This window comes from Mustelus asterias, chromosome 10 (assembly GCF_964213995.1).
Source record: "Mustelus asterias chromosome 10, sMusAst1.hap1.1, whole genome shotgun sequence".
Lineage (NCBI taxonomy): Eukaryota > Metazoa > Chordata > Chondrichthyes > Carcharhiniformes > Triakidae > Mustelus > Mustelus asterias.
Window position 1 is genome coordinate 95,976,609 of NC_135810.1, and position 13,378 is coordinate 95,989,986.

General features: G+C 42.9%; 1 protein-coding gene across 2 annotated transcripts in view; it reads right to left on the reverse strand.

The window, feature by feature from the left end:
* Positions 1 to 7,629: 7,629 nt before the first annotated feature.
* The window catches only part of trmt9b (tRNA methyltransferase 9B), a 44,223-nt gene continuing 38,474 nt past the window's right edge, over positions 7,630 to 13,378 (reverse strand). Inside the window, exon 4 of one of the 2 annotated variants that reach the window (XM_078222856.1) lies at positions 7,630 to 9,127. In XM_078222856.1, coding sequence (XP_078078982.1) covers positions 8,040 to 9,127 — 1,088 coding nt within the window. In that variant the 3' untranslated portion in view covers positions 7,630 to 8,039. The remainder of the gene's footprint in view (positions 9,128 to 13,378) is intronic. The other variant, XM_078222855.1, reaches the window with a different exon arrangement.

The window sequence follows — 13,378 nt, forward strand, 5'->3', positions numbered from 1 at the left end:
CAACAGTAACCTATATACATTCCTGTAGTACTGGCCAGCCCTGGCTCAGTACTATCCAGTGGGAACCAACGATGGTTCACCACACCAGTTCTCAAATTTCAGCTGGGAAGTCATCCTTAGCTGCTCTTGGGTGACTGGGAGCACTGACACTCCTTCTCCAGCCCCATCTCTCCAAATTAGCCAGGATGTCCAACATATGATGCAGCAGTATTTCCAAGGACTGAAGGTGAGCCACCACCGAAGAAACTGCCTACTCGATCGACAGGATCCTTTCCTCCACTTCATCCACTGTCTTTCAGATATCTTGTAGTTCATCAATGCAAGCACCAATGATTTGTGCCAGGGAGCCGAAACCGTCATCCACAACTTTACCCAGAATGGCAGCCATCATCTCGATGCCTACAACATCGCCAGAGAATGAGCCCACTCACCAACTAAACCAACACGAACAAGGCCCCACCCTGGCTGTCTCTGACCACCTTGATTAAATGAAGATATTCTGACTTTAACTCAGCTCCCTGCCACCTCAACCTAACCAGGATCTTGCAGGAATGAAGCACAGAGTTCCTGCAAGGATTAGATAATTAAGGGTTGTGCATCAGGATTGATAAGAGGACTGAAAGATGAGTAGCGCCAGAGCAGGTGAAAACACAGCCATTCCAGCGCATACATCATCTGATCCCGACTTTTCATAGAATCCCTACAGTGCAGAAGTAGGTCATTCAGTCCATCGACTCTGCACCAACCACAATCCCATCCAGGCTCTATCCCCATAAGCCCATGCATTTGCCCTAACTAGTGTCAGGGGGAACTAAGGGGCAATTCAGCATGGCCAATCAACCTGACCTGCACATCTTTGGACTGTGGGAGGAAACCCATGCAGACATGGGGAGAATATGCAGACTCCATACAGTTCCCCAAGCCGGGAATCGAACCCGGGTCCCTGGTGCTGTGAGGCAGCAGTGCTAACCACTGTGCCACCTCTTTTGCTTATTTTAATTTAACTAGTAGACATACTGCTCACAGTGTGGTGTCCTTTATAAGTGAGGAGACAAAAAGCAGACTGGGTGACCACTTTGCTGAACACCTCCATTCAGTCTGCAAACATGACCCTGAGCTTCCAGTTGTCTGCCAGTGGAAGCAAAGCACCTCAACTTTCAATAGACACTTAACCAAGACACAAAAAATGCTGGAAAATCTCAGCAGATCCTTATTTCTATTCTCCCTCCACAGATGCTGTCAGACCTGCTGAGATTTTCCAGCATTTTCTGTTTTTGTTTCAGATTCCAGCATCCACATTTTGCTTTTTCTGGGCAGCACAGTGGCACAGTGATTAGCACTGCTGCCTCACAGCGCCAGGGACCTGGGTTCAATTCCCAGCTTGGTCACTGCACATTCTCTGTGTCTGCATGGGTTTCCTCCGGGTGCTCCTGTTTCCTCCCACAGTCTGAAAGATGTGCTGGTTCGGTGCATTGACCATGCTAAATTCTCCCTCAGTGTACCCGAACAGGCGCCGGAGTGTGTAGACTATGGGATTTTCACAGTAACTTCATTGCAGTGTTAATGCAAGCCTAAATGTGACAATAATAAATAAACTTTTTACTTAACACTGACTTCAACAATTGTAGATCATAACCTGTGGCATTTTCGCAGCTCCAAAAGCTTGTGTGGCTTTTGCTACCAAATAAACCTGTTGGACTTTAACCTGGTGTTGTTAAACTTCTTACTGCGTTTTCAGATGGCAGCTGTTGATGATGATTCTACCGGTCTCATTTATACCTCCTCTGGATCCGTCTCGTTTCTTAGCTTGTCCCAGTAACATCTCATTGTGCCTTGCATCATCAGCCCTTCTGTTATCTACTCTCTCCCACCTTCTACCTCATCACAATCCTTCCCCTTTTGCACTTCCCTCCTTCTCTAACCTTTTCTAGTTCTGATGAATGATCATCCACCTAAAACGTTAACTCTATTTCTCTCTCTCCACAGATGCTGCTGGGCTAAATATTTCCAGCAGTTGCTGTTTGTATTTCAACCATCTGAAATATCTTGCTTTTGAACCTCAGAACACTAGATGGCAGCACACTACACTCTCTTTGCTCAGATTTCTTGCACAAAACAATGAAAGCACAAAGGTGGTTCCAAATATATCCGTTTGTATTGACAGCGTGGCGTCCCACAGAATTGGCATGGGCAAAATAAAATCCTGTTTTCTGTTACTGTCTTCATCACTTTGATCCTTGAGATATTCTCACTTCTCATTCTGGTGTCTGTTTTTTTTCTCCCTTTCTATGAGCCTTTTTCTCTTGTATATGGCTCACAAATTTTGTTTTGTTCACCATATACTTAGTTCATGTGTCTTTTCATTTTAAAAATATAATGCACGGGTTTGCAGGGTGGAGGCTGTCAAAGTGGTGCTGCAACACAAGAGGCTAGATGGGCTGGGCAGTCTGCAGCTGCCTATCCCTGCGGCTGAAAGGAAGCGCATGTTAGGAGCTGATGAGTGAAAGGAAGTACCTGGAGGAAGACATTTGAGGGCCGCAGGGTCTGGGAATAATGATTGGAATCTGGGAGCATGGCGGTCAGGCAACACTGAAGGCTGGGCAATGGTGCGAGTGGGAGGGTCTAATTATCAACATCACTTCAGAAGAGAAGGAATTGGAGAATTCAAATGAGCCAGAGGACCGGAGCACTCAGAAACAGAGTTGGAATCCCAAGGAAGAAATGAGGTCTGGGAACATAGGAGCAAGATGTTGACCCGGAAATTACTTGGGTGCGATTCCAACTCTGCAGGCATTATTTGATTTGATTTAATTGTCACATGTATTGGGATACAGTGAAAAGTATTGTTTCCGTGTGATGGAGTTAAGGATAGAGAATTTGGGAGCTCTGGAGCCAAAAATAGAAAGCTATAGGTTTTGTTTACTACAGGAGTACAGGGGAAAGATTAGTCTGATTGACTTAAATTGGTGTGCTGTACAGACAAAACATATTCCTCGAAGTATAGGGGAAAAGGAAAAGGATAGCATGCAGAATATAGTGTTGCAGCTACAGGTAAGGTGAAGAGAAAGATCAGCTCAATATATGATAGGACCGTTCCAGAAGTCTGATAACAGCAGGGAAGAAGCTGTTCTTGTCTGTACTTTGCTAACAGTGCTGTGTCCACGAGTTGTCCAGTAAGGTAAAGCGAGTAGAGCAGGGGCAACGCAAGGTATTTCCTGGACACTGTCATTGAAGCTGGGACTACTTTTAGCAACAGTGATCTTAGGTAAATGGACTAATAATGCATGTCATGTGGAATATATACACAACTACATAATGTCATGTGTATCAATGCATACTGCTCTAAAATCCAAATCACCATAGACAGACGCCAAAACTATAGACCTGGAGTTTTTTTTCCCCACTGTCAAATTTCATTGTGACTGGCACCTGAAGCTGTACCCATGTTGTTGATATCACATTACATCCGTACCCTCCCAGCCTCACAAGCATATTTAAGGTGGGCACAAACCAGCATAAACAACCTTGGGGCCAATGAAACACTCAACCCACACTATGAGATTTCATCTCGAGTCTTAAAATTAAAAGATTCAACTCACATCAGATGCAAAATTTAACAGAAAATGCTGCAAGTACTCAACAATTCAGGCAGCATCTATGGAGAGAAACAGAGTTAACACCTCGGGGCAGTGGTTATCATCCTGATGAAAGGTGTTACCCTCTGAGAATAATAGAATCCCTACCGTGCAGAAGAGGGCATTTGGTCCATTGGCCCACCAGAAGCATCAACTCTCATTTCTGTCTCCAGATGCTGTATGAGTTGCTGAGTATTTCCAGAATTTACTGTTTTCATTTCGGATTTCCAGCATCTGCAGTATTTTGCTTTTGTATCAGCACAAAATAGTTCAGAATCACAGAATCCCTACAGTGCAGAAGGAGGCCATTCTGCCCATTGGGTCTGCACTGACTCTCCAACAGAGCATCCCACCCAGGCCCGTAGCCCCAAGTATTTACCCTGCTAATCTCCCTAACCAACACATCTTGGGACAATAAGGGACAATTTAGCATGACCAATGCACCTAACCTGCAACATCTTTGGACTGTGGGAGGAAACCGGAACACCTGGAGGAAACCCACACAGACACGGGGAGAATGTGCAAACCCCACACAGACAGTGACCCGAGACTGGAATTGAACCTGGGTCCCTGACACTATAAGGCAGCAGTGCTAGGCGGTGTGAAGCAACAGTGCTAACCACTGTGGCACCGTGTGATTGAGTTAAGGATAGAGAATTTGGGAGCTCTGGAGCCAAAAAGAGAAAGCTATAGGTTTTGTTTACTACAGGAGTACAGGGGAAAGATTAATCTGACTGACTTAAATTGGTGAACGCAATTTCAATATTGATTTGTCTTTATATTAAAGTTACCTTTGACTTGAGACTTAATTTATGAGGTAGGAAAATATGGCTCTTAAATTATAAGTGTTCAGCAATTTAAAGATAATGAAAATGACTGAGCTTTTCAACTGAGAATGACCTTCACAGCCCTGGCAGATTTTAATATGCAGCAGTCACCTGCTTAATGAAAATTGCAGTTTGCTGAAAGTGGATCACTGCTCTTAAATTAAAAAATGGAAATTATTTCACCAAGTTCTCTCGGGATTCATTACTGTGGTTATTGCATGATTAACTGTTTATTGTTTTGTAATGGACCACTTTGGCCTTCTATTAATGGTTATCTTGTGTTTTTTTACATAGGAATATGTATCCCAACCATTGTCTGGTTAAAAGTTTTACACAATAAGAAATGGTAGCCTAATGACCTTAAGAAATTTATTAAATACAACAGAAATGGCTTTCTCTCAGTAAAGAATCTTTAAGCAACCTACCAGAAGGGACAGAGAAGGTCGGGATTTTTCACAAGGCCTCTGCCAGGAAGACGACTCGAAACACAGGCCTTTGGGTAAGTATTTCTGTGCCTGGTATTATGGAGCAACATGTCCACATATCAAAAACAAGCTGTCTGGGAAAAGATGTCCATTCAAGGAGGTGAACGCATTATCTCAGGGTTGGAATTGAAAGGGCCCATACTGGTTACCTGTCTCCTGGTAATGAGATAATTGAATGGATAACTGAATGAGCGCTTGGCAATAAGGTGTTCACCAGGCCCCAAAAATAAAGTATATAAATTGACATCCAAGACAAAAAAGATCACCAACCAAAAGAGAAAATGCTGGAAAATCTCAGCAGGTTTGGCAGCATCTGTAAGGAGAGAAAAGAGCTGACATTTCGAGTCCAGATGCAAATTGACATCCATTTTGGATCATTTCTTAAATCCAGATCTAAGCTTTGTCTATTTTTGACTTATGAAATCACCAAGTAAAATAGGTTGATAATCATTCACAGGATGTTGACATCAGCGGTAGTGGGCCTTCATTACTATGCTTTAGGGAAGGTAATAGACCATCCTCATCCAATTTGACTGATATTATGGCTCTAGCTAGTGTAACACCATTAGCTGGCTTATGAAATAACCTGGCAAGCCCCACAGTTATGTCAAGCTCCTATAAGTGGTTCAAAAAGAAGGCCCACTACCACCTTTCTAGGGTAATTAGGAATAACAATAAATGCTTACCTTGCCGCTGATGTCAACATCCTGTGAATGGTTATCAACCTATTTTGATTTCCTTAGTGATTTCATAAGTCAAAAATAGACAAAGCTTAGATCTGGATTTAAGAAGAAATGGTCCAAAATGAATGTCAATTTGCATCTGGACTCAAAACGTCAGCTCTTTTCTCTCCTTACAGATGCTGCCAGACCTGCTGAGATTTTCCAGCGTTTTCTCTTTTGGTTGGTGAAGATCACATTGGACAGAGGATAATGCTCCCATGGATGGATCCATGATAGCTTTGGTTTAACACTTGCAGCTCGTTTGAGAGGTAAACAAAGAAGAAGTGATCATTAGTGCAAGCTATAGAGATCAAACCATCTGGCCTTGTTCATCCGTCCAACCCAGACCAGTAAACCATCCCCATCTGTTACAGGTCATATGCTTACTTATTCTAATTATGTGCTGTATTTGAACTATTACTTTGCTGCTTCTCAATAAATTGATGTATCCCCTTGATATCTTTGAATAATCTGTGACCTCTGGCTCAAATCCTCCAACAGCAAAAGCCCAACCTCTCAGTACTAGGTATTTAACATGTAGAGCTGATCCTAAACTTTGCATGTTTTATCTGTGATCAACGGATTGGCAGGGCTTGGCTTTCCAGGGCCACTTATTGAAATGGTTAATGAGTAACTAGGTGTACCATGAGTGTTGTGGATATTTAACTAAATGAGTAATCCTGAAGTCCTAGCCGAATAACCCAGAGAATATGAACTTAAATCCTACCATGACAGATTGAGAATTTGAATTGAAGTACCGAAAAAATAAATATGAATAAATAACTATCAATTAAAGTAACTATGTAGTTTTTGGATTGTTACAAAATCCAATTGGTCATTACTATCCTTTAGGGAAGGCAGTAGGCCATCCTCATCCAATTTGGCTGATATTATGACTCTAGCTAGTGCAACACCAATGCGGTTGACTCTTAGCTGCCTTATGAAATAACCTGGCAAGCCCCACAGTTATGTCAAGCTCCTATAAGTGGTTCAAAAAGAAGGCCCACTACCATCTTTCCAGGGTAATTAGGGATAACAATAAATGCTTACCTTGCCGCTGATGTCAACATCCTGTGAATGATTATCAACCTATTTTACTTGGTGATTTCATAAGTCAAAAATAGACAAAGCTTAGATCTGGATTTAAGGAGAAATTATCCAAAATGGATGTCAATTTGCAGCAGTGACAGGTAGAAAAATAAGTAAAGTATACCACTCAGAGATCACAACTTTTACTTTGAACAATGCTTTCATAGAATCCCTACAGTGCAGAAGGATGGCATTCAGCCCATTGAGTCAGCACCAACTCTGGCAGAGTATCTTACCCAGGCCCTCTCCCCCGCCCTATCCCTGTAACCCACATATCTATCCCACTAATCCACAAATCTTTGGACACTAAGGAGCAATTTAGCATAGCCAATCCACCTAACCTGCACATCTTTGGAGTGTGGGATGAAACCGGAGCACCCGGAGTAAACCCACGCAGACACGGGGAGAACGTGCAGACTCTGTGGAGACTCTACACAGACAGTCATCTGAGGCCGGAATTGAACCCGGGTCCCTGGCAATTTGAGGCAGCAGTGCTAACCACTGTGCCACCATGCCGCCCAAACTCGAACTCTAACTAAAATATCAAAAGTATATTGTGAATTTTACAGGTGCCTTAAATGGTAGGGTTTGAGATAGGGCTTAGTCAAAAGCTTTGGTATTTGTCACAAAGGTCATCCGTTGATTTGAGGAGAAAGTGTTTCTTTCACTGGCAGCAAGATTGTGACGAGTTCTGCAATTCAGCCATCTTGGAGACAACTTTGCAGGACACTGCAGTCAGTTTGATTAAAAGAGCCAGTTCTCAAATATAATCAAAGACTCGGCATAAGCCTTTCGAATCGTAGACATTCAGCAATCAAAAGTAGGCGTATCAACATTCGAAATTGTTCTTGTGTCCAGATAGGAAAATATTATCATTCCAACTTCACGATTTTAATGCAAGTGTATTTATCGCATGCATAATAACTTTAAAAACACAATCTTTCCTGGTTAATTGTACACTTTATTACAGTGTAAAATAAGTTTGCATGGTTTCGCTAACCATAGCTTACCATATTAATAATTAAAACATTTGAAGGCAATGAAATTAACATTTTCAAATTATAAGAGTGCAATGTTTTATCATTACAGTAGTAACATTGGGCAGTGCATGTATTGTTCAAGTATTATCACAATCTGCAATATTAAAGGCACATCAAAGACACACAAATTAAATTAAAGTCACATGAAAACAATATGCACCAACATCTCTAAAAGATGCAAAAATCATTAACACTAATTACTCGCCTTACTCTTAGAGGAAGGTTGTGATATCTTAACATTTCAAGTTTGGTAAACTCTTACTTTTTCCACGACAACACACCAGTTAGCGTGATCGTAATATGTTTGAATCACTTGCAGGCCTTCAGTGTACTTGTCAATGAGCTCAATAAGCTCGCCTTGTTTGAAAACATGATAGTATCGGAGACAAGTACTGTTGTAAGCAATCTGATCCTTTTTGTCCTTTACCGATACCCAAGGCTCCAAAGGCCAGTCACCTGAGTCAGTAGTCAAGCTTCTCCGCATCTGTGGATGCGCATGGTCAATATTATTCTCACGGGTGGTGTTGGTTGCAGATTCATTTGCACCAGCACAGTTGCAGAGCTCATTTTGAAGCAAAGGCGGTGAAGCAAGATCGGGAAAGGAAACTTCAGCGCAGCCATGAAATATGCTGGAAGATTCTTGGATTTCAAATGATCCTGTGGGTGGACAGTCAAATAATTGGGCGTGTGGCTCTGAATTGCTGTAATGGCCAGGTGATTGTGACTTGGAAAGGACATCAAAAACGGTTTCAGAATTGTGCCCGTAGGAAAACTCATTAGAAGCAAATCTGGCCACGTGGTCAGTTTTGCTTTGTTCAAAGGACTTTATCATACTATTTGTTTTAAGTGAAGCAACATAATCCTGAAACATCCACAGATCTTTGGGGTTTTTTGTTCTATTATTGCTGCTGAATTGTAGTGTAGAATTCAGCGATTGAGAAAACAGCCATAACTTTAAAGATTTTTCAATTAGAAATGTATTCTCCATTCCCAAAGAGGGTGCTTCCTTTCCCTTTGTGTGTTTTTTACGCATATCCAATTCATTGTTTGGCAGCTTATTTGTATTAAAAGAGCTGTCTTTTTGAAAAACATCATCATTATTATTGTGTTGGAATGATCGACCTTCTCCATTTAGCATTTTGGACCCTGCTGATCCTGAGGGTGGAGGTGCAGGACTCCATGGAACAAAAATATCTTGCTTTTCAAACTTACGTCTGTTTTGTTCCATTGCCCATACATAGATCATAATTTTCCCTCTTACACGTAAAACCCTTGCCATCTCCTTTATTGCTTGAATGCGGCGTTCTTTTGTGGAAAAATGGTGAATCACTAGAACAAAAAAAAATAGCAATATATAAATATATATAATAAATTATATGAAGATCTTGGTTCTAGCATTAAATCTGCAGCACATCAAAGTATATAAACAAAGAACAAAGAAAAGTACAGCACAGGAACAGGCCCTTCGGTCCTCCAAGCCTGTGCTGTTTATAATGCCTGCCTAAACTAAAACCGTATGGGGCAGCACTGTAGCACAGTGGTTAGCATTGCTGCCTCACAGCGCCAGGGACCTGGGTTCGATTCCCAGCTTGGGTCACTATCTGTATGGAGTTTGCATGTTCTCCCTGTATCTGCGTGGGTTGCCTCCGGGTGCTCCATTTTTCTCCCACATTCTGAAAGACATGCTGGTTAGGTGCATTGACTCGAACAGGTGCCAGACTGTGGTGAGTAGGGGAATTTCACAGTAACTTCATTGCAGTGTTAATGTAAGCCTTACTGGTGACTAATAAATAAACTTTAACTTTATACGGAGTCCATATCCTTCCACTCCCATCCTATTCATGTATTTGTCTAGTTGTCCCTTAAATGCTGCTATTGTACCTGCTCCTACCATTTCCCCGGGCAGCGCATTCCAGACATTCACCGCCCTCTGTGTAAAAAGAAAACTTGCCTCGCACATCTTCTCTAAACTTTACCTCACATACCTTAAACCTATGTCTCCTAGTACTTGACTTTTCTACCCTAGGAAAGAGCCTATCCAATGTATATATGTACATTAAATTGAGACACTTCCAAAGTCTGACTGGCTTAAGCAATTGTTACATGCATGTTACCCAGCTGATTCAGAAAAATATTTTCACATTGTAAATAGTGAATTAACAAGTAATGCAAATTTTAAAAACATACTTGTTTTTTAATAAGCTTTCTAAGTGGTTCAATTGGTTCTGTTTGAACCCCAGTATAGCAGAAGGTGAAACTCAATCAGCAAACATAACTAAAATTATTCAAACTTAATCACGTACGAATACAACTTTGTTTCACAACTCTTCACCCTTCTTTTTCCTCTCAGGAGCTGACGCCGCAATTGGTTCCTTTCCTAAAATTAATCCAGTCTACTCTTCTGGCCTACATTCTTGATTTTTATTATGCTTTGCCCCTCAGTGCCTCTTTTTTGACTTTGGGTATACACAGTCCCTTGTTGCCACGTTTTTTGCTTACACTCATCGCCAATGCTGCCAGCCCCCCAGTCCCCACCCCGCATTTCCTCATTAGACCCAACTATTTTGTTGTGTGCCTTGGACTTTAATAAAGGCTAAGATATAGAAATCTGGTGTATCAGTAAAAAAATATGTGCAAGCGCCAAAATAAACATTCAGATACAAGGGAAGGGTATCAGGAAGAAGGTAAGGAGTGAGAGCCAGATAAGGCACCCACCACAATGAAACATGTGGCAATCATAGAAGGAAAGTTAGGAAAAAAACAAAGCAAGAAGGAGGCAAAAATATAGGGACGATTCCCCCAAATTGGGACTAAGTGCCCATGTTTGGAGGGTTACCGCTGGCATTAGCAGCATCCATCAGCTGGGATTCTTTCAGCTATTAAATGCTAATTTATGCATAGCGGGAAACCGCTGGCCATCCCCGCTATTCAGAGACCAGGCTGTCATTTTTACATAGCGACCCGCTCTCTGTGAACGTTTATTGGACCCCCTATCCCCAAAAATGAAATGTCCTCCCCACTGACCAGGAGAGCCCAACCCCTCACCAAAGAGAGGCATTCGCTCTCCCCTCCCCCCCACGCCAACACTATGAAGGCATGAGGGTGACCTGACCTGATCCCCCACCCCCACTCAGCTCCCCTCTCCCCTCAGATCCCCCACTCAGGCCATCCTCCCCCTCAGACCCCCCACTCAGTTCCCATTCCCCCTCAGACCACACCCCCCCCCCAAACTCCAGGTTCCCTTCAGGCCAAGCTCCTTGGCACTGCCAACAGTGCACTGCCCCTTGGCACTCTGGCCTGACACCTTGGGCCTTGAGGAGAATGAGGAGGTAAGGTCCATTTGCCCCTCTGTTGCTGCCAGTTTGCAGAGGAAGGGGTCCCTCAAGGGTCCTAGTGGTTGGTTTGTGTGTGTGTGTGGGTGGGGGGGGGTGGGGGGGGGGGGGAGGGGGGGGGAGTGGCGGGAGGGGGTAGTCCTCTCTCTTGGTGAGGGATTGGTCATGCTTCCTCGACCCTCGGATTTAACACACTAGATCTTTGCTTGTGAGGACTTGTACCAAATCCGGCCTTGTGCAGATCCTGCTGGGGTGGTGGGTGAATCATGAGGGCTATTTGACTCGGGCTGCAAACCTGCTAATGACATTTGAGTGGGTGTATTTAAATATTTATAGGCTTCCTGACAGCTCTGGCCAGGAACCTAATTGGTGCTGACAGCGTGGCCTGGGGGAGGGTTGCACTGGCTTTGGCATCTGGAGCAAAATGCACTTTCCAGCTGACTCCCGATTCTCCAGGCCATCACGAATTGCGATCGAGGCTAGCATGTCTGGATAATCCCTCCCATAGTTGGAGGCAATCAGAAAGAATGAAATTTGGAGTTCAGGAAAACAATTCAAAGACGAACAAAGAACAGTACAGCACAGGAATAGGCCCTTCGGCCCTCCAAGCCTGCGCCAATCATGATGCTTGCCTGTCCCCTGGTGCTTGACTTTTCTACCTTAGGAAAGAACATCTGACTATCCACTCTGTCCATGCCACTCATAATCTTGTAAACCTCTATCAGGTCACCACTGTCATTCCAGTGAGAACAAACCAAGTTTATCCAACCTCTCTTCACAGCCATTACCCTCCAGACGAGGCAAGGCTTGTGTTTATAAAATTTGTTAGAATGTCAAAAATTCAAAATGCCATATTCATATACCAGTTTTGAAACAAAATAATTTTTTTTAGGCAAATGTAAGTATCATATGCCACACAAAACAGCAGAGATGAATGATTAATTAATCTTCGTGTTTTTGGTGGCATTGTTTGAGGGAGAGATGTTAACCAGGATATTGTGAGAACTCTTTGGTCCTCTTCAAATGGTGCAAGACATTTCCAACATTCATGTCATGTGTCATGGCATTTCTAACATCTATTGAATTATTGAAACAGGTGAACTGGAATGCTGACAACGCAGCTTTCCTTCAGTGTTGCACTGGAGTGATTGCTGGGATTGTGTGCAGTGAAGAGATGAATTTTATCATCCATATACGACGCCATAGGGAGATCAACCATATGCTACATAATACATTGTGCGCTACATGAGGTCGTTCTCATCATTTTATTTCATCCAAAACTCTCACCTGGAATACACTATCTGGAGAGTGGTGGAAACAGCTTCAATAGTGAATTGGATATGTGCTTGAAATTGAAAGACAGTTATGAGTAAAGGAGTAAAGGAGAGGGGAGTGGGAATACTTGGACAGCTCTCTCAAAGAGCTGGCAGAGGCATGCTGGGCCGAGTGGTCACCTATTTGCTGTAAGATTCTATGATTATAAAACAACATGCCTTCTGATTCATCATGAGCACCACAAGCGGTATGCTTTATATACATACACACATGCAAAACCTGCCTGTGAATTCTTAGCATCGTAACAAATGGGTGGTTTTGGCAGCAAAGTGTAAAATGCAAATAATAGGTCCATGAATATACATTAGAACATTTCTTTAAAAGAGGCAATCTTGCAAACCCATTTGACACAGCCATATATAGAAAACTAGCACATGTGCTGTGCAATCAGGGTGGCTATGAAATAGTTTCAGAATCAACAGTTGAGCGATTGACGTGAGTGTTATGGAATCTGGCAGCTAAAAGGTGTGATGCAGAAAGCACAAAAAAAAGTCATTTTTCAAAGCATGTGTCAGCTTGCAAGTCAATTGGTATTTTCCCAGAAGGTTCCTGGTGTGGTAGTGGGTCTGTTTGTGTGTCATTTTTTCATTCTTTTATACTCCCACAGGGTGTGGGAATTGCTGGCTAGGCCAACATTTATTGTCCATCCCTAGTTGCCCTTGAGAAGGTGATGGTGAGCCTCGTTCTTGAACCGCAGCAGGCCATGTGGTGTAGAAACATCCGCATAGAATCCTACAGTGCAGAAGGAGGCCATTCGGCCCATCGAGTCTGTACCGACCACAATCGCACCCAGACCCTATCCCTATAACCTGTGCTGTACTGTTCTATTCTATGAAACCCTTCATATTTACCCTAGCTAATCCCCTAACACTAAGGGGCAATTTAGCATGGCCAATCCACCTAACCCTAACCC